Source organism: Bemisia tabaci, chromosome 5 (assembly GCF_918797505.1).
Source record: "Bemisia tabaci chromosome 5, PGI_BMITA_v3".
NCBI classification, from domain to species: Eukaryota; Metazoa; Arthropoda; class Insecta; order Hemiptera; family Aleyrodidae; genus Bemisia; species Bemisia tabaci.
The window spans coordinates 34,227,583-34,249,306 of record NC_092797.1 but is presented as its reverse complement, the minus strand read 5'-3'; the positions used below and the strand labels follow the sequence as shown (position 1 = coordinate 34,249,306).

General features: G+C 40.1%; 1 protein-coding gene across 7 annotated transcripts in view; it reads right to left on the bottom strand.

Moving 5' to 3' along the window:
* Nucleotides 1–3,041: 3,041 nt before the first annotated feature.
* LOC109037462 (retinol dehydrogenase 12) overlaps nucleotides 3,042–21,724 on the bottom strand; it is a 46,566-nt gene continuing 27,883 nt past the window's right edge. For all 7 annotated transcript variants that reach the window (XM_019052142.2, XM_019052149.2, XM_019052144.2 and 4 more), the window contains 6 exons: nucleotides 21,569–21,689; nucleotides 18,296–18,499; nucleotides 12,101–12,262; nucleotides 10,990–11,112; nucleotides 5,103–5,313; nucleotides 3,042–3,971 (listed from right to left, as the gene is read on the bottom strand). In XM_019052142.2, coding sequence (XP_018907687.2) covers nucleotides 3,848–3,971; nucleotides 5,103–5,313; nucleotides 10,990–11,112; nucleotides 12,101–12,262; nucleotides 18,296–18,499; nucleotides 21,569–21,689 — 945 coding nt within the window. In that variant the 3' untranslated portion in view covers nucleotides 3,042–3,847. The remainder of the gene's footprint in view (nucleotides 3,972–5,102; nucleotides 5,314–10,989; nucleotides 11,113–12,100; nucleotides 12,263–18,295; nucleotides 18,500–21,568; nucleotides 21,690–21,724) is intronic.

The window sequence follows — 21,724 nt, the reverse complement described above, 5'->3', positions numbered from 1 at the left end:
AAACGGCCCCTAAAGGAATTAACGCCAAAAGTTTGTGTTATTTCGTTTTCACCCGCTATTTTTACACAAACTTGTGGTTACTTTCCCTCTCTCTGTATTCTCGCATGGATTTATCGTGGCCGCGGTACTAACGCTCAATGACAGCTAAAAGCGTAAACGGTAAACTCTTGTTCTTTTGGGCGTTGTGCTCACATTATATTCTGAGCTAGAGGAAAACAATTTTTTCTCGGTTTAAGGTGAAAAATTTTCCTCGGCTAACCAACCCCCGACATCTTCTCCGGAATCAATCGACGACGCGATATCATGTGATTGTGGAAGTTTCTGTCAAAATTTGTTTCTCAATTCGAGTATTCTTATTGAATTTAAATTACGATGTTACAATTTTCCAGTGAAAAACATGGAACTATAGTTTCAGGCTTAAAGGAGGGCGTGATTTATTTCGCACAGGAAGCTTCAATGCACTGATTTAGTGTCTACGATTGCATTGTTAAAATGGTTTGTATGTTGCCTAGCTCTCATTTGAAGGGGCCCCATTTATTGAAATTTATTGCAGTAAAATTGAAATAAGTTGCAATTTTCCACTGCATTGCATATTGCCTATGTTTTTGACACATGAAACTCATTTTGTTCATTGTTTATAATCGGCATAAATTAACTGAATGGTGCAAAAATATTGCAATTCATGGGGTAAAAAAATTGCAATTTCAAAAAAAAATCCAAAATCAAATTGCAATTTAATTTTAATATTTTTGTTGCAATTTGCTACTCGGGCACTGGAACCGGCGAATGACGTAGCCACTAAATAATCGTATCCTTCATACGTTAGCAGCCCGACACACTTATTCTCACCCTTTTGGACAGCCTGTCAACGTGCACATGCGGGTACACTACTACACTCACGCATCCACAAAATTAGTGCAGACAAAATGGCGTGACGTGAGACGTTCTTGTGCGGACGATATTCGACGTTAATGAGGAGAAAGTGTTTTGGATCGATGTGACGTAACCGCGTGGGAGAAAAAGTCAAAGCCACGGATGGCCGGATGGGTGTGCGCACTGTTTTTGGAAGTCAAATAATGTCTACCAGCGGGGCGATTATTGAAACTGATAGACAAAGCTATAGACAAAAACGACAAAAGGGATTTGGAGGGATCCTATTGGTGGAAACGGGTGGTTGCAATGGACAAAGGAGGTAGGTAATAGACTAACTAACGGCAACCCACGAGAGACCCGACAGTTAGTCTATCATTTTCCCCCTTAGTCTATGAGAACCAACTATGTCAACCAATAGGATCGCTCCATACTCCCTATGTCATCTTTGTCTATCGCTTTGTCTATCAGTTTCAATAATCGCCCCGCAGGGCCGGATTTACCTACTTGCCGCCCATGGGCCGCCTGTATTTTGCCGCCCCTTCTCATTCGTTTTGAATTATCGATGCAAACCATCAAGTGAACGTGCTAGAGGAGGAGGGGTGCGTAAGACGCGTTTACTCGCGTTGGACACAGTTTTTGTGTCATCACTAGCAAAAGTTCACGGAACTTTGCGCGGAAATTAAGTTCCGTAAACCTATCCCTGTGTGGACAAGGCCTTTCATTTATGAGAAAAGAACGAAAAAATTATGAAAGAGTAAACATGAATGTGGTTTAATGATTTTAATTTCTGCCACCGCGCCAACCGCGCTGTGTTTGACGCAATGCTTGAAGTATTCTTGTAGTCTTGTAGGCACTATGAGTTTCACGCCAACCGCTGCTGACAGCACTACGTTTGACGCAATGCGTGAAGTATTCGTCGAGTCTTGTAGGCGCTAATATGTGTTCCATGCTGACCGGCGCGCCGAGGGCTTCTCCTTTCCATCCATCTCAAGTCCTCGTCATCATTTTTGCTCTCTACGCCGCGCCGCGCCGGGCCAAATTGCGTGTTTGGTTTCTCTCTCAACTTCTGTCTCTCGTATAACCGAATGACGAACAAATTAGAAATTACTATACTTTAACTCTCAGGAAATGAGAGATTTTTTAGCCTTTCCTCGTTTGTAATTTTTTTCTGAATCAAATTGTCGTTACTGCATGAGAGTGTCGTGTAAGTTGCCTATCTACTTATTAAAGGGGCACTTCTTGTTAATATCAATGGCATTTAGTTACAATTCGACGGTGAAACTTCCAAACCTCGTAGGTATCTCGGTTTACGACGTTGAAGACTTCCTCTCTTACTTTACTTTTTAGATGAAAAACTGCTCAACGTCAATTCTTGAAAATCTTTGTGATTTTTTTTCTCTGTGCGAGGAAAATTCAGTGAAAACTGCAAGGAATGGTGAAATTGTTCGCCTTCCGAGAAATAAAATGGGAGCGGAGATTTTCAAGCACCCTAAACGAGGTACGTGGTCCAGTAGTTCCACCATCGAATTTTTCTTTGCATTACAAATTGCCTATCCCTCTGATACACGATAAAGCTCATCTTATTGATCGTTCGATATCGGAATTTATAAAATATAAATAATGTAAAAGTTTACAATTTCATGTTCAAAAAATTGCGATTTTATTGCATTAAATCGCAATTTTATTGCAAAATTTTCATTGCACTGGAATTTACTTGGTATAAATCAGGACAACATTGAAATCTTGATTTTAGAGAAAAAAAATCGAAACGGCAATTTGTACTTTTAATGTTTAAGTTGACTGAAAATTACAGCCGGATGTATGCATCTCGCATACTGCGGTGTGTTAAATTGCCTTGGTCAGCTGTACTGTTGATATTACATGAGTAGCTATGTATAACATAGACGTGGAACATGCAATGCAAACAAAAAGTAGGAAAAAATTTTGTCTCCGGCGGAAGCCATATTGATTTCAAAATTGAGATAATGGATTTTCAGGCCCGTAGAAAAAGCGTTGCATAAGTTAATGACTTAATGAGAGCTTAATAGGAAGAAAGGTTTACTTTTGAAGAACAACATATGACGAGTTTGTTTCAAACAGAGCGATTGAGTAACAATCCTGCTGGTGGTTGCGATTCGATTGGTGAGGAAAGGAAAAAACGAAGTGCATACTTCAAAAATGAGATGTATTTTTACGTAAAAAGAAATCACAAAAATCCATGAAAATATGTATTCACATTTAGGATAGACAAGAATGTAGCGTGCAATTGGATTCACGCGTTTAAATTCGATAATACTCTTGTGGGTATGGAGGAACTTCACACACTTAATCTTAATGGCGGCACAATATTATTCGGTGATCAGAGAGAGAGAGAGAGAGAGAGAGATACGCAATGCAAAACAGAGCTAATGCTTTACGCCTTAAGTAACACCTTTGTGGTTTGACGAAAAAGGTGTAATGATTTGGGATTAACTATGCAATGCTCTATCAGGATCAGTGGCGTGGCGTGTTTTGCGATTTGTCGATTGATCGTATGGAAAAGGTAAAGAGTCGCATTTAAACGTATGGGAGAGGATCGATTTACAGGGTGTTCGCAAATAACACCTTAATAATCGATCCTTTACCATAGCTTCAAATGGGGAAATATTGATACCTAATCGATCATTCACACTTCGCCACTGATCAGGGTGGTAACTTTACTGCAAGTACTGAAACCATCGTAAGATATTACATTAAATCACCTTAGATCCTCGTTAATTCAGAAATTATATAGATTCGATTATCTTAAGGTCGTGAGAAATTTTATTGAATTTGGTATTTATAAAGTAGCTGAAAATACCCCTGACCTACATCAACCTTCGAGAAGGGATAGTCTAAATTACGTATTCCCCCTGAGCAAAACAGTATTTTCTTTCAATTATTCGTTTAAATGTAGATTCTCAGCTGACATCTGACTTTTTGACGCATTGAGGTCCTATCCTTTGACGAATGGATCGTAATCCTTAGGTAATCCCACTGCGCCCCAACTATACTCCCAAAGCTGCTGGGCCTTAGCTTCGTTTCGCGCTCTCTTGGCGGGTGTCCTCGGCTTGCAATCACTAAAAAGAAAAAAAATAGAATAGTCGATCAACTATAAAATGGCTATGAGCATTAGAAACCCTCCAAATGTCGAGCGAAAGTATCACTGCTGAAATTTTTCAAAACAGACGTGAGCGGAACTAGTTTTGGGCCGGAAAGCCTGCCCTCGGAAGTTTATTTGAAGCTCCCCAAGAAATGTCAGGAATTTTGCCAAGTGAGTGTGTAAAATATTTTTTATCTTTGAGATTTTCATTCGATTTATTTTTTGGTAAGGACACCTCAAAATTGCTCATGAGACGACTTAATTTCTCAAAAGGCCCCACGCTCCCGCGGGTCCTCCTTTGAAGCGAGGAAACTCCTCTAAACCCCCCTTGGAGCTGGGTGAGTTCCACAGATACACACTGAAAAAAAATATCGGTGTATTTACTAAGAAAAGGGTAAAATTACCAAGAATTCAGGGTTCTATTTGATCCCAGTTTTTTCTTGGTATAATTACCATTTATGAAATTGGTAATTTTACCGAGAAATCTTGGTAAAATTATTGAACTTTCTCGGTAATTTTACCGAACCTTGGTAAAAACGCCAATATTTTTTATGGACTGTGGTAGAATTACCGAGATAAAATGGCAAAGTTACCGGGAATTGATTACCAATAAAAGTGGTATTCTTACCTGAAAAAAAAACCAGTAAAAATACCGGTTTTTAGGTAAGCTTATCAGTATGACAGGAAGTCTGCGACGTCGCAAACCGAGTTATGCGATTGCCGACTTACACCGTCGATATGTGTCAAAAAATTCAAAAGTAAAACTTCATTGGACATTAATGGGTTTCCTTACCACATGATACCTTGAAACGGGGGAAAAATGTGGTATGACCTTTCTGCTCTGAGATCTTAATATGCACCCGCGCTTCTCATTTTTTTAAAATTAAGACCCATGTTTTAGTTTATTTTTTTGTATAGACCATGGGCATGTATATTTCGGGAATGTTTAAAAAAATATACTTGCGCATTTCATTTTATCCATCAACTATCGACTTACCGATTGTTTGTGTATGACCATTGTATCTCTGTATTGACATGTCTTTAGATGAACATGTCTGGACTAAAAAATGTGAACTATTCTTTCTGTGTTGATTGCAAGATGTGTTACCTGTAGTAAAGACCGTTCTCTTTCCCTGCTTTCTCGTCAAGACTGCAGTGAAGAGTTGTTTGAGCACCTTGCCACGGTGATTTTTGGAACATGGTGCAAAGGCGGCTTTGGTACAGGCGTCTGACGATTGGGGATATCGCCGTGTCCAAATGACGAGACAGTTCTGTGTCGATAACTCCAGGATGCACACTGTACGTCGTCACGCCGGTGCCTATGGAAAATTGAAAAATAAGAAAAATAAGCCTATGAAAAAATTGCATTGCCAAAAAATTCACACGGGTGTAAAATAGGATTGAAACATGCATCGAGTTTAAGATAGAGGAATCAAGTTTTTTGGGAAACAATGGGTGATCTGCTCTAGGGAACCTTGAATAAAATCGGGTACTCGCATCGCCAAAAATGGACAATAAGGGATTCCTTGTGAATCCAAATTTATGGTTTTTATGGATGTGAATCATTGGTTACGAAAAAATCGACAAAAAACATGGTTACAAAATCCAAACTCTTTCTGAGAAATGTGCCGGAATGAAAACAATTGTTTACGGACTTCTTTTAAAAATCGGGCCTCCTCGGGCGAGGACCCCGCTGAGATATGTTATACTTAAAGTATTCGGGCCACATTATTAGCGTTTTCCTCTCTTATATTATATTTATGTATACAAATTTAGAATTTTCCAATTTCTGGGAATATTCGTCGATGTTCGTTTTTCGCTGAATTATAACAATCCATATATTGCACGGAGAAAAAAACCTTGTGCGTGGGACCCGAAGTTTAGGTCATTTGGATCTCTGAAGTTTTCGGATTGAGCATCTGAACATTTTAGGTCTAGCTGTCGAGGTTTGGATTACACATCTGAAACTCCAGTTCTTACATCTGAAGTACTTCAGATGTGAGAACCGAAGTTTTTCGGATGTGAGAACCAAAGTTGTTCGGGTGTGAAAACCGAAGTACTTCAGATGTAAGAACTGAAGTTTCAGATGTGCGATCCAAACCTCAGCAGCTGAACCTAAAGTGTTCAGATGCTCAATCCGAAAATTTCAGAGATCCATATGACCTAAACTTCGGGTCCCACGCACGAAGTTTTTTTCTCCGTGTAGCACGTGGAAATGAGAAATTAGGCTACAGTCAATAAGCTTTGGCCCATCGAAAAAGCAAGAACGCACATGCGTCACCGCAATTATCGTAGATTTTAAAATTCAGAAAACAAAACTGCAAAAACAACGTACCAATTTAGGGCACCTCGAGAGTAAACACATTTTTTATATTCACGCAAGAAATGTTTACGCACCCATTTCCGTTTGACGGAGAGACAAATTTCCTCCTCCGCTCTTCCATGATTTTCAGGAAAAATGGAAGTAATTTCTTTTCAAAGTGAACGAATCACAGGCTCTCGCTCTCGCCTAAATAGAGATATATCAGATGCTCACCCGATTGACGCGAGCACTTGCTCAGTGCATGAACAAAACATTTCCACGGTTCCATCAAAAAAACTCCCTCTTGCGTGGGTAGAAAATCAGGAAACGCCGATCCTTTTGAATACTTTCTTTCCTGAAGAGGAAGAGAGTTGTGGAAAAAACCATTGCTCGTCATAAATATATCGACTATTTTCGAGCTTCTAAAAGACCCACGCGCATATCATTTCGACCAAAAAGCGATTTTTTTAAAGCCACTTTCTTCAGTGCGGACAGAAAACTTGGTCCTAAGCTACCCTGTCGATGCATCAAAGCTACAGAGGATCGGAAGAAGCGAAGAAACGAAGCAGTTGTGACTCACAACGTCACAATGTCATAACGACTCGTTGTCAGCTGAGGCAATAATTGCTCTGATTGAAAATTTAAGAATGCCGATGAGAGATATCGTTCCCATGATGTGGATGAGAATATCACAAGCGCCGAACTGTCAACTTTGCGAGAGACAAGAAAACCTGCTTTTCGACGGCTGTATGAATTATATCGGCGTATAACTATCTATGTATACGTTAATATAACATACTTCTCATGACTGCCAAACCTGGCGTTTGTTACATTTTCTCTAGTCATACGTTTACTTTAATAGTTTTTAAAGAATTGAATTACTTTCATAGAACCAAAAAGTTTTATTTTGTACATTGAAGGGTCCAAGAAATTCGGAACCATTGATAACTCAATCAACGAGAAAAGAGCGTGGTTGCTATATTTTTCGCGAAAAGAGACAAAACCACCACAAGCGGGAGTGCATGGGAGCGAATTTTTTTCCCCCTCTCCACTCCTCTATAGAGGCACCAATGCGGAATTGAACGGACCACACTGCATAGAAAACGACTCAAGTTACAGACATGTTCACCACCAATCAACATCTACTTCTTTAAGGAAACACCGAGGCACCGTTCTGTGTGGGTGCAATGAATCCGAAAACAGCTTTTTTATATCCTTAATGATATTAATATCCCTCTCATATTTCATTCAAAAAGCCTGACTACGTTAAGGTATTTGATGAGCGAGGAGTTTGCAAACCAATTCCATGGTCAAAATTTCAGCTGAAGTGCATGACCAAACGAAGTCAAAGTCAGATTGCTAATACATTCGATATCGCCGAGCAAATAATTATTCCTGCAAATTCGGCTAGTATATCCCACAACTTAGGAAATAGTGGTGGTTCGATTTTCTCTCATATGTAAAAACGATGCATCGAGGCCGAACGGTGGCCTAAAATATATCAATGATGACTGCGTGGAATGGAGCCAGACAATTCATAGGGATCTCTTATTATAATGATTGACTAGGATATCTACTGGGCAGAGGCCGTTCCCGATAAGACATGTGGGTGTATAAATTGTATCCCTGGTAAAAATTGGCAGCAGAATCTGTGTTCGTAAATACCATAGACCTAAAGCCGGCTGTAAGATTTTCAATAGCTTCTATAACCGGATGCACAATTTCTTATAGCCTTTATTGGCCGATGGCGACTAAGCAACAGCCAGGCGATAAAGTGTACCTATGCTAAATGTTACTAATAACGGATGCTAGGACTTATTGAGTTTTTGGACTACCGCTCTATTTTTGGGCCATAGTATCTTGATTTATTTTGCGCAGAAAGCTGCGTACTTTTGAAGGATGCCTGCCATTCTTAATATGTTGTTCAATTTCGTATGATACTGTGCAATACCTCTGGTGAGAAATAGTTGCTTCAAACGCCGTGGCGCCGTGGCACACTGCAGCGCGGCGCGGCGGGCGGGTAGCCAGCGCGAAAAGCGCATTAGCGCCTACAAACCTAACAGGGATACTTCAAGCATTGCGCAATGCGTGAAGTATCCCTGTTAGGTTTGTAGGCGCTAGTGCGCGCTTAACTCTGGCAGCACGCCGCTCCGCTCTGTATCAGGCTCCAATATATATCTCGCGGAGTCAGCGTTTTCAGCCCATGATTTTAAAATGTTTGCACATCCTGTATGGATTATTCTCATTTTAATTGATGGAAAAAAATATGTATTAAAGGAAAATATAACATGTGTTTTGTAAATATTAGGGTGGTTCCGTATCAAACTTAATGATTTCCAAAGCGCACGAATTTCGACACAATTTCTTATAGCCTTTTATAGTCGATGGCGATAAAGTGTAAAGCCTGGCTATAGGAGCTATAGCCCGGCTGTATACTTTTCTATCGCTTCGCATAGCCCGGCTGTATGATTTGCTCCGCTTTCTACAGCCAGCTATATGATTTTCTATTGCCTTCTTTAGCCGGCTATAAGAATTCCTATGGTATTTTGAAACGCAGCTCCTTTCGCCAATTTTTACCAGGGATTGCATTTATGAAAGACAGTTCTCAAACGTTTCATGATAATTTCTCTGTATAAAATGATAAATTCTCTGTGAAAAATAGGAAATTGGCTCTTTATTTTAAGCAAACTCAATCATGACTTAAATCTCTCACGTCTAAGCACTAACACTAACATAAGGCTCTTGCTGTAGGAGTGAATATTCTAAATCACTTAGTTTGTTAAATATTAATCCTTTATTCAAGTAAATAATTATTTCTCCTCTCTTAAAAGGAAAATTGATAAAGTAAAATGCAAATCTGTTCGATTTAAACAAACGCCCTATTAGTGCGCGAAGAAAAAGTTCTTCAGGGCAATTTTAGATGAGATCATGCTAGTAATAACGAAGCACAGCTTCCAAGATGGAGAAAAAGTCATTTGCAGTCGCATCCATTTGATTGCAGCTAAACTATATCAAAATCAAGGCGGTTGCCAAGGAGTATCGTCAGCTCTTGAACACAGTATTTTATTCAAATTTAGACGCAATGAGTAATTTTTATTCTAGTATTCCAGTTTGGCTAATTTTTTACAAAAAATCTTAAAAATTGTGTTGAATAACTTGAAAATTATTGGCCTATAGTTTGTACCCATGAAATCATCTATTAATTATAATGATGAGAGCTATTAAATCATAACTTTTATCCACGCAAAATCGCTCATGAATGACGAGCATCAATCTGCAATCGAATGAATTCGCGGCGAGTGGAGGTCAAGGTCTTTCATAAATTCGTCTAATGGGTGCTTAAAAGCTCATTTTAAAATATTTAAATCGACAGCGCTCCGCTGTAAGATAGGCATGCGGTGATGTGATACAGTAGAATAATCTCAAGTATCGTCGCTACTCTGACGTAAAAGCGTAACTCCAATTCCATATAAACCCTAGAAATCATGCAGGTATATGGACAATAGGGCTCAACTCAAAAAGTGTTCACGCCCTTACGTCAGGAGAGCGACAAAATGTGCAACTTCGGAACACCCGGATTTGAAATTGTTAATTTTACAGGTGGGAGGTGGGTTTCATTCATCGAAGTAAACGTCTCGTCTTCCTCTTTTATTATCGAAACAAGTCTTACTTTTATCTTGCTCTTCCTCATTCTGATTTATGTTGATTATTCGGACCGTCTAATCCAACCAGAGCTGAACTTCGATACTGATGTCAAATCAACGCAATAGCCCTTTATACTGAGAGTTAAGGCATGAGGAGTTCATTTCTGATTGGTTCCTGATTTGTCATAAACGGGCAAAAAGATTTTACTCTTCGAATTACAAATTATAAATTGGAATTGTCCAGGGTAGGAACCAATTAAAAAGGCACCACAGAGAACAAACAAAATAAGAGTAGGAATTTCTGAAAGAAATTCAGGTATGAATTCACCAAAGCTTAGAAAAACCCCACTTGATGTATATCGCTGTGGTGGTTAGGCGTCGCAGAGCGCCGGTGAGCGCTGTGAAAGAGACTCTTGGGTGTAAGTATGTGGCAACTCAGTGTGGGATTCAGTGTGGCAAGACATTTTTTAATAACCATTTAAAGGAAATTGTTTGCGTGGATTTACTACGGACTTTCAAAAAGGGTATACGCCCAAACTTGGCCTGACTGTCACTCCATTTCTAGCTACATACATAGGACCGCTTTCGTAGCGCTCTCTGGGCACTCTGCGACGTCTAACCGCCACAAAAATCGGTCCTCCCACAACCCATCATTGAGTTGGCACTCCTCATTTCATTTCATGCCCCCTGCCGCCACTCTTTCACTGCACTCTCTAGCTGCTGAATTCAAAAATTGATATACCAATGAAAAATCTCATCCAAAGTAAAATCGCGCATCATTGCATTGGTGCGAGTAGGATCTGTAATGAAGAGGCATGAATGGCCATCCGGATTAAACGGTTGTAATCAGTGGCGTGGCGTGAATGATCGATTATCGATATTTCCTCATTTAAATCCGTGGTAAAGAATCGATTATTGAGGTGTTCGTTGCGAACACCCTGTTAATCGATCCTTTTCCATGTGTTTGGATGACAGATCAATCGATATATCGGAAAGCACGCCACGCCACTGGGTGTAATGCAAACAGTCCTCGTGCTGCATAGGCTTACCTTGAAGTCTCTTGGCAAGTTCATTGGTGAATAAGATATTAGCTAGCTTGCTCCTCCCGTAGGCTGCCGTTGGCGAATAAGACTTCTCCAAAGTGATGTCATCGAAATGCATGTCGCCGTCACCTATAATGTAAAAGACCAATTATTGATTTACACCCTCAATTTTTGTGTAACTCCTATTTAATTCAACCTCGAAAATACTAAATCATGCACTGCAAAAAAAGTTACGGGTTTTATAGATATACCGTCCGTTTCAGACTCAAAGGCTGAAAGTTCCGGGTGCTAGAACCGTAGCTTCGACTGCTCTGGGTGCTACACCCGTAACTTTTGGCCTCTGCGCCCAGGACGAGGACAGGATGTCTATATAGCCCGTAAGTACGGCTTCCACGGCCGGGGTTTTTTTTCAGGGTGTTTAAAATTTAAATTTAATTTATTCATAATTTTAATCAAAAGTTTAGCTTAAAAATAAAAATTAAACATGGCGTCTCCGGCACTCGTTTCCTCACCACCTCGTGCGTTATGCCGGCACATACTCCCCCCTTCCCTACAATCCATGTCGTAACCTCCGAACCTGCGTCATTTAGGGAACATCATGCTACATCAGGATCTTCAAAAAGACCTCCTCCTCCTTCCCCTAACATTTTTTAATGGATGCAAAAATAGGAAATTGAAAATTTATAAGTGCTATCTGAAAGGAGAAAATCCTATAAAGAATAGAGGTCAAAATCTTAGGGGTACCCTCTCATGGAGGGGCACAGGCCCCGTACCTTTTCATTTTCAAATCGTAACCCCTAAGATGCGATGCATCGTTACAGATAGTGTAAAAAATGACATTTTTGGCGCAAAAGGGCGAGTCTTGAGCTATTGGCGATTCAAAATATCAGCCGGTTGAATTTTTGCAAATTTCACTTAACCGGAACGCCATTTTGAATTGTTGATAAGACAGGTTCCTTTGGGTTCGCCTCTCTCTCTCTCTCTCTCCCCCTTTCTCACTCTCCCTCCTCTCTCTAACTATTCAAAAGTTTAAGGACCTAAGTTAAAGTCGGAGGACTTTCAGGATACCTCGCATTCATATTTCATCAAGTATTTTTAAATAAAAAGTACAACTTACCCCACGTGTGTGCTAGTGAGGAGAGATTCACAATCCTTGCCGGGGCTGACTTGATTATCCTCGGCAGAAGAAGCATGGTGAATAAGAAGTGTCCCAAGTGATTCGTTCCGAACTGAAGTTCATGGCCATCTTCTGTCAGCTCTCGGGGACACATCATGACACCTGCAAAAAAATTTTACTGTAGAGGTTTCTCTTTTCAAACTCCTTATACGTGGACATCATAATAGGATCAGCCAAAAATTACCTGAAACTTTAAACTTAGATGTGTAATCAGTATGAATCTGCGCATTGCTATTGCGCCTTCAATTTCTGAGGTAGACTACGCACCATCCTCTGTGCAACAATATTTAATCATCCAAGATGGTATGTGTCGTGCGTTTTTTGTAGATCTTGCCTCATGGTGAATCATGCAACTTAAAGAGTGTTGATGCTTGTTCTGTTTTTGTATTCAAGTTCTTGTGATAGATGATGAAATAAAAAATGTGAAAAGAATAACTCACTCCCTTTCACACAAAAACAATGCTTCCCTGGCGTAAACAGAGAAAACAGCTCTAAATCGTAGAAAAGTTGAGTGTCTTTAGGCTACGCGGAACTAAGTATGTGAAAATTAATGAAGTCAAATCGAGCTGTGCACTTATGATTTGCGTGATTCACAGTTCATATGATTCGAGTGGACTAAATCTGGCAGTTAGGAGCTACAATTTCTGGCTCGGCTTAAAAACAACGTATGTATCATTAGTTTTCTAATGCACTTAAGTGTTTACACGAATGAGCTCAAAATTGTAGCTCCTGATTGCATAATGTAGCCCGATTAATCAAATGGTCCTGTTGAATACAAATTCCTGTCACACTTTATTTTTTAAGTGGAAAACTATTCAACGGCAATTCTTTAAAACTGCCGTGATTTTTCTTCTCTGTGCGAAGAAAATTCTACAAAAACTTCAAGGAATGATATAAATTTGTTCTCCTTCAAAAAAATAATATAGATGCGGGTGTTTTCAGACACCGCAAACGATCTATGCGTGATTGCGGACTTACGCCGTCAATATGCATTCGGGCAAATTCTTTGAGGCTAAGTGATAGCAAAGTCCGAATGACTGCGATAGGCAATTTCTTGGCACTTGAAGTCCCTGCATGCACAGAATGGTTACTTTGCGTCTGCATCGAGAATCTGTCTGAATATGTGGAAGCAGTGGACATTCCTAAAATCGCAAATTCCATCGGTATTACGTCCTAAACTTTGAGAGCAAAACTGGTGACACTGTCGTATTCTGCCATGCTAAGGAAGAACGCCGTATATGAGCATTCGAGAGTTGCCAAATTTCCCTCGATAAAATTTGTATTTTTGGGGAAAGCGATGAATACTTTTCCTTGAAATTTTCAGGAAGTTTAGGTGAATTGCTAACAAAAATATCTGAAAAATTGGAAGGAAAATATTCACAAGTTTACCAGGAAAATTGTGTTTTATCGAAGGAAATTTGGCAACGCCGGAAGGTTCATACGGCGTTTTTCCTTAGCACGGCAGTATTTTCCGAGAAATTTTTAATATACGATTTTTGTCGAATCGCAAAAGTCCCCGTCCTTGCGGGAATCCCATTCTTTTCAACGCTGATGACTTTATTCACTTGAGTCCACGCGCTGTTTGCTTAGCGCAGCGCATTATTCAAACAAAAAGAACTCTGTATTTACACGTCAATCGTAGCAAATAGACTGGCGTGACGCGTTAACGACACGGGCTGATTATTTTATCCTCTTTATTCCTGATTGATGGAATTAATGGAGGAGCAGCTATATACCTGGTCCCGACCGCAGCAGGATTACAGGATCTGATTGACCTTGAACCTCGGCTGTACTCAAGGACCCGGCGATGCCACACTGAGCAGATCTCATTACAATCAGGTGTTTTCATGAAAATTCAAAAGTATTTATCCTCGACAGACCGTAGATGGGTGTGTGAGGCGTTTATGAAATCAAGTTAGATCTCAGGTAGCGGAGCCACGGATCGGCTAATATAGGGACTCAACGGCCAACACGTCCAGGATGTGAGTTTTCTGTATGAATTTTAGAGCTCTGCAAATGGACTGATTTGGACATTGCCAAGTTACGAGTTGATATTGAAATTCTCGGAGTATACCTACTTTTTTCTGATCCAAATGAGATGGTTCAGAGAAATCGAATAATGGAGAATTTGCACTCTTTATTATTGTCTCGTCTGAGAGTATAGCCTTGGTTCATGAATTAAACAATTATTTGAGGTGATACGTCAAAATTATATAATCTGCTGAAATACCGTCCGATGACGTCACTAGACGGTGCATTTCCTCAATTTCAAATATTGTTTTATACTATTTCCCACCTCGGAAAAATTATTTAAAAATGCGAAATCAGCTCTTTAAGTTCATTCAGTAGTTTTCTCTTCAGTACGAATTTCATCAAATTTCAGCCACCTGCAAATTATCCATTAGATTCATTTTCATGCGTCGATATTTCCCGTTATAAGTAACTTTGTATGATCCAAACCATTCTAGCTTTTAGTTTCAATTAATACTTTAAATAAGTCCCTTTCTCACTGAAATTTTTCAAATAATGGAAATTTCCTAACCACTTTAGACAAATTTCCTAGAGCATCTGTACGAACGTTCAGCAATTTTTCATCGGCTTTATGTTTCAAAATGTTCTCTCGCGGAGAGAGCGCGTTCGTAATGAACGAGTGCGTGGAATAATGGGAGTTGAGGAAGATATTGTGCACGATATCAAAACCAGGTAGCTGGTTTGGTATGGACATGTGCGGAGAATGGCAGATAGTAGGTTGCCCAGGAAGGTATTTGATTGGGTTCCTCCCGGAAGAAGGCGGCGTGGACGTCCAGTAAAAGGTTGGCGGGAGGGAGTGGAGGGGGAGATCAGACGGTGTAATCTGCCCGATGATTTGTGGGAGGATCGATTCCGATGGCGATTTGGAGTCACAGAGCGCTGTAGTGCGCTGAGGTAGCGGCTTGTTATGCATGTACAGGGTGTTTCAGACCACCCGTACCAGGCCTTTTTCTTGGTTGGTATAGGTCGTACGAAGTCGGAGACCGCGAGGTTGAATAGAGAATTGACCCCAAGGAATCCGAATTTCGTGGTCCCGAAACCCCCCCGATCCCCCTTGGGGGGTAAAGGGGGGGTCACGATGCTAAAAGTCACGGTTCCCGACCGAATTGCGGATAGATCGCATCAGAATTGAAAAGCACGGAAAATTTCACGTGGAATTGACCCCTAAAAATCCAAAATCGGACCATCCAAGGCCCAAAAATGACCCCCTAAAGAGGGGGACAGTACCCCCCTCCATAATTTCTCTTTGGTCTCAAAATTGACGTAAATCCTCCAGAAAAAGACGGTTTCCCAGGTAATTGACCTCAAGAAATCCAAATTTCATGGTCCCGAAGCTCCTGTAGCTCCCCTTGGGGGGTAAACAGGGGGGCCAAATTTTACAAATCGGGGCTCCTTTCCAAATCGCAAATTGATTGCATCCAAATTGAGGAGCAGAAAACATTTACATCTTAAGGGACTCCTAAGAGTTCTAATGGACCCCTTGAACGGCAGAAAGTAACTCCCTGAAGAGGGTGGCTTCGCCCCCGCCAAAAATTTCTCAAGATTCCTCTTTGGTCGCAAAATTGACGTCGATTCTCCAGAAAAAGACGGTTTCCTATGTAATCGACCCCGATGACTCTAAAGTTCATGTTCCCTGAGCTCCTCGGGGTCGATTACATAGGAAACCGTCTTTTTCTGGAGAATCGACGTCAATTTTGCGACCAAAGAGGAATCTTGCGAAATTTTTGGCGGGGGCGAAGCCCCCCTCCTCAGGGAGTTACTTTCTGCCGTTCAAGGGGTCTATTAGAACTCTTAGGAGTCCCTTAAGATGTAAATGTTTTCTGCTCCTCAATTTGGATGCAATCAATTTGCGATTTGGAAAGGAGCCCCGATTTGTAAAATTTGGCCCCCCCGTTTACCCCCCAAGGGGAGCTACAGGAGCTTCGGGACCATGAAATTTGGATTTCTTGAGGTCAATTACCTGGGAAACCGTCTTTTTCTGGAGGATTTACGTCAATTTTGAGACCAAAGAGAAATTATGGAGGGGGGTACTGTCCTATTTCAGAAGTCCCGTTATCCGGTCGGGATTCTCGTCGTCGTGAAAAGAGCCGATCCGAACAATAAAAATAAGTTGTCTTAAATAGAAATCAAATGAGGAAATTATCAACAGGAAATTTTTTCTCTGTATACATGCTGAGAAATCTGAGAATTGCTCCCTTCTTGTCAAATGAAGGAGAATAATTCTAGGTTGTTACGAACTGAACTTATTTCCGCTCGTTTTGACGGATGCATAGATTTTGACAGTCGAAGGGACAGAATTTATAGGCAATGCCACGACCTTAAAAAATCCCTGAAAAATCTTCGTATTTCGCTGGTTGGAGTTATTCGTTGAAATCTTCAGCGAGGCGCACGTAGAGCTCAAGTAAATCCTGTCGGTTTGGCTCCTCGCCATCCGACGGAATTCTCGTGCATACAAAAAGAGTTTAAAGAGTAATCTGATTTATCGGATTTTTAAAATGACTGTGCGGGCAGGGTGTATTTTGCAACGCAATTTCGTCTCTTTTTCACTCCTCTCCTCTCATAGTACCGCGCTGGTGGGTAATACTAACTCGGACTCCCCTTAACCTTGTAAGCAGAAACCTATCTTCATATTCCTATTTTTTATCCATTTTTTTTAAAAAATTGTGATCAAGTCTCAGATACTGCCATGATTATTTTGGATTTTGAATTATTACGTGATGCTAAGTTTAATTTTTCCTCTCCTCAACACTATAGAGTAATACTTTTGGTCACCTCCGAAGATGAAAAGTTCAAAGCACTTAATTTTCTGGAACAGTAAATGATGAAAATGCCTCCCAACATAGTATTCATATTGTTGTACGTAATTGTGCAGACCAGCTTAGGTGCGGCTCCCGAAATATCTCAGTTTTTAAGGATTGGTACCCTTTTTTAAGTTAACTGGAAGTGTGATTTCTATTTTGGTCCCTTAAAATTTGGAGTAAAGACGCAAAATTTACAGCGCACGTGTTCCCCCTGCAGTTCAGTCCATATCCACTAATATCTCAACTTTTCGGAAAGTGACGCATGTGGTTTGTGCCCCTTTTCCGACTAGACTTTTATATGCGTTACCTTTTCAGTTTCTTCTTTTCGAAATCATAGTAACTTTAATTAAATCTATACTGGTCCAGCGTTCTGATTCCTAGGTTATTTTGCTGTGCTGACTCTAAAGGAAAGAAGACAACTCAAAAATACAAATCCGCGGTATCAATTTTATAGCAAGACCGGATTATTTTAAAAAATAACGCAAGAATTCTTGTCCTGTCAACTGGACTGAGATTTAGAGCAGACTTGAAATTTGGCAACCCACTTAAAAGGATACTCTCAGTAACGACGGATTCAAAACAGGTTATGAAAGAATTATGAAGTATCAGCTAATATGAAGAGAGCTGGAAATATTTAATAGCCAGCTCTACGTGGACAGGGTCCAGGGAATGTTATAGAAGCAGAGGGCCAAACACCAGTGAATTTCGATGAATTATTGCTGTTTTCTTGCTTTCCAAGCCTGTTTTGGTCAGTTGTGGAAAGTCTCACTCCGCCGCAGTGGATCCTAAAATTAGTCACCTCTAGAATGTCTTAACGCATACCCGGATTTAATAAGCTTTTCATAATTTTACTTCAAAAGAGTGGCCTTCTTTTTATTTTTATACATAAGTGGATTTTCTCAATAGCCTTAGGTTAGCAAGTCCACGCTCAGAAACCACTACTACCTTGGAAAATGCAATCTTTCCTTACGAGGAAAAACTTCTACCATTTTTTTTATTAACCTCTTGAATTGAGGGCGAATAGTGGAATCGTCATTATTACTATAAATTAAATGTGATCATTATTCGCCAAAAGTTCACCTGGGTCTGCAATCCGCCAAGTTAACTAACTTTTCCATCCTCACTTTCCCGTTTCGAAGAGCCTCGCATTTCTGCTATCATTTTGCGTCACTTTATGAATAATGATAAAGTTAAAAATTTAGGTCCTTCGCACCCTCGTCCATATTTACGTCACATTGCGTGTCATAAAATTGCGTTTGCATATCACACCCATCAGAGCAAAACAAGGAGATGCCCTGGTTACCTGCATTGTTGACTAGAAGGTGGATATATTCTTCCGATGCTAGGATATCCTCTGCACATTGACGTATCGATTTGAGGGATGCAAGGTTCAGTTCTTTGACGACGATTTCGCCGGCGTTTTTAACGTCTGCGGTTTGCTGTCGAATGTCCTCCGCGGCAGTTTTAGCTTTTTCCAGGTTTCGACATGCCATTATCACTCGTGCTCCTACATTTCACAAATCAGAAAAATTGAAGATTAGAGTAAGGGGAAATTACAACGGGAGAAGGCAAAATTGAAATGTAGAACTTTTGCTGAAATACTGATTCCGCTTTAAAATGTTGGCTGAAAATGGATCCACATTTCAGCTGTTTCCTCTTGGAGAATTTATTTTGTAAACCCGGGTATAAAGCTTAAAATATCCGAACACGAAATACTGCATCCGATTGGTCAAATTGAATGGTTAATTTTCACGTACAGATACTTTCTCTTGCAGCTCTAAGTCAGGTCTTCCAAATGAGTCTAGAGGCGGGAATGAAACGGCTAAGATATGATTCTGGGAAAAATAAATTCGTTTTTTGCCAATAAATTTAAGAGGTAGCCAATATTTTAATAAAATTTCTGAGATATATCTATGTTCGCTGACTCCCCGCATGGACCTATACACCTGAAGCGCTGGCATCTGGTGCGTGCAATCAAGCCATTTAATCGTGAATCATGTTTGTAGTTGATGAAGATTTTCTTCCCCTTTTTCTTATTTTAACTTAAGCATCAAGAGTCATCGCACACTATCCAGAGCGATTATAAATATACGTATAACTTATTTTATTGCCTCTGATAGGTACTGAATTGTTCTATAACTGGCCGTTAATTGCGTTATAGAGTTATCTACATGATTAGGAGGGCCGCAAAGGACAACGCCAGAATTCTCGATTTCTTACTTAGAATTAAATCAATTAATTTCGATGAACATATCTTGTCCTATGGATGTAAAAATTAGCCGAGCCACTTTTTTCAGGCACTATACTGCCGTGCTAAGGAAAAACGCTGTATGAACCTTCAGGCGTTGCCTAATTTCCTCTGATAAAATACGAATTAATTGGGGGAAATTGTAAATATTTTTCTTCCAATTTTTCAGCCAATTTTGTTCGCAATTTAATCTAAAATATCTGAAAATGTCAAGGAAAAATATGCATGAATCTCGTCAAAAATACAAGTTTTATCCGGGGAAACTTGGCAACTATCGAACGTTCATACGGCGTTCTTCCTTGGCACGACAGTATACTGCTCCTGGTACTTTTTTTTTGCATTCGGTTACGTCAAATGAGCGAATAAAAAAAATTGTAAAGAGATGTTCGAGCTATATTCGCTGATTTCTTGGAAATCCTACTCAGACAGGTCTCCTCCGATATGTGATTAAAATGACGCAGCTGTGAAAATAGGTAGCGTGAATGAATTGAGCTTTGCATGATTGTGCACACGGTTTGACATATTTTTCAATTAGAAAAAACACACATTTACACACCCTCTCAAACTGACATCAAAAACTAAAAAATTATTTGGGTCTATTGCCCTTTTAAAAAAAATTTAAAATGATGTTGTGGCCTTGTGGGACCAAGAACTAAGCTGTACGCACTTTTCAATTTTTACATGCAATCCAGTGAGAATGTAATTCCACTGGAAATAGGCGGCCGCCGTTCATAAAACACGTAACGCTAGACATATGGTTTTTGACACCTCTCCCTTTTTTCTCCTTCGTAACTCACTCGTAAAACAGGTCTGGTCTGATATATCCCCCTAAAATAAATTACTTACAGCTCCGTTTGTCTCCCCCCCCCCCTCAAAATAACGTTTTGTGATCAACGTTGAATGCCAAATTTCCACCCTGGTAAAAATTGGCGAAAAGAGCTGCGTTTCAAAACACCATAGGAATTCTTATAGCCGGCTAAAGAAGGCTTCAGAAAATCATATAGCTGGCTATAGAATGCGGAGAAAATCATACGGCCGGGCTATACGAAGCGATAAAAAATTATGCAGCCGGGCTATAGTTCCTATACCGGGCTTTACACTTTATCACCTGGCTGTTGCTTTTTCGCCATCGATTATAAAAGGCTATAAGAAATTGTGTAGAAATTTGTGTGCTTTGGAAATCATTAAGTTTGATACGGAACCACCTTAATATTTACAAAACACACGTTATATTTTCCTTTAATACATATTTTTTTCATCAATTAAAATAAGAATAATCCACACAGACTGTGCAAACACTTCAAAATCATAAGTTGAATAACGCTGACTCCGCCAGATTAAATATTAGAGCCTAACACAAAGCGGAGCGGCGACGCACTGGCGCCTACAAACCTAACAGGGATTCTTCACGCATTGCGCAACGCGTGAAGTATCCCTGTTAGGTTTGTAGGCGCCAATGCGCGTTTCGCGCTGGCTGCTCGCCTGCCGCACCGCAGCGTGCCACGGCGCTTGAAACAACCATTTCACACCAGAGGTATTGCACAGTATCATACGAAACTGAAGGCGCTCTAATATATTAGGAACGGCAGGCATCCATCAAAAGTACGGAACTTTCCTCGCGAAATAAATCAAGATACTACGGCTCAAAAAGAGAGCAGTGATCCAAAAACTCACTAAGTCCTAGCATCCGTAATTAGTGACGTTTAGCATACACTTTATCGCCTGGCTGTGAGTTGCTTAATCGCCATTGGCTATAAAAGGCTATAAGAAATTGTGTAGCCGGCTATAGAAGCTATTGGAAATCTTACAGTCGGCCGTAGGTCTATGGTATTTTGGAACACAGATTCTACTGCCAATTTTTACCAGGGCACCTCGCGTTAATTTTTTATCTTTGATTTTAGAAAAACCTGCGCCCATTCTAGCGTTACGTATGTAGCCCTGAACGCTCGCCTCAACCCTGTAGGTAAAGCACGTGCAGCCCAGGATTAAACGCCACCTCTTCATATGTAGAGCGTTACGTGTTTTATGAACGCGGCCCTTAATCAATATTTTAAATAATTTTACTAAACTTAATTGTACGCGTTTCAGACGCTGTACTCAATCATCATTATAACGAATGCATGGTGGAAATTAAAAATGATATGTTTAATTCAAATTATTTTAGGAGAGATATCCATATGAACTAAATGTAACATGTTTGTAGTATTTGCGCATATTTTTCACCATTCCGCATTGGCGCATTAGTCACAAACAAGGAGCAAATTTCGGTATTTTTCCGGAATCAAATCGTCATTGGGGGAAAAAATTGAAAAATAAGAGATAACATACCTCTTTTGCAAAATTCCATCGCCGTTATTTTTCCTATGCCAGTGTTGCATCCTGTGATAACTGCTACTTTGTCGTCCAGTCTTGCATTGCTCGTGCATTTTCCACAAAATAGCCAGGCCATCTGTAACACACATGAGAGGTCCGCGGTAATTGTCA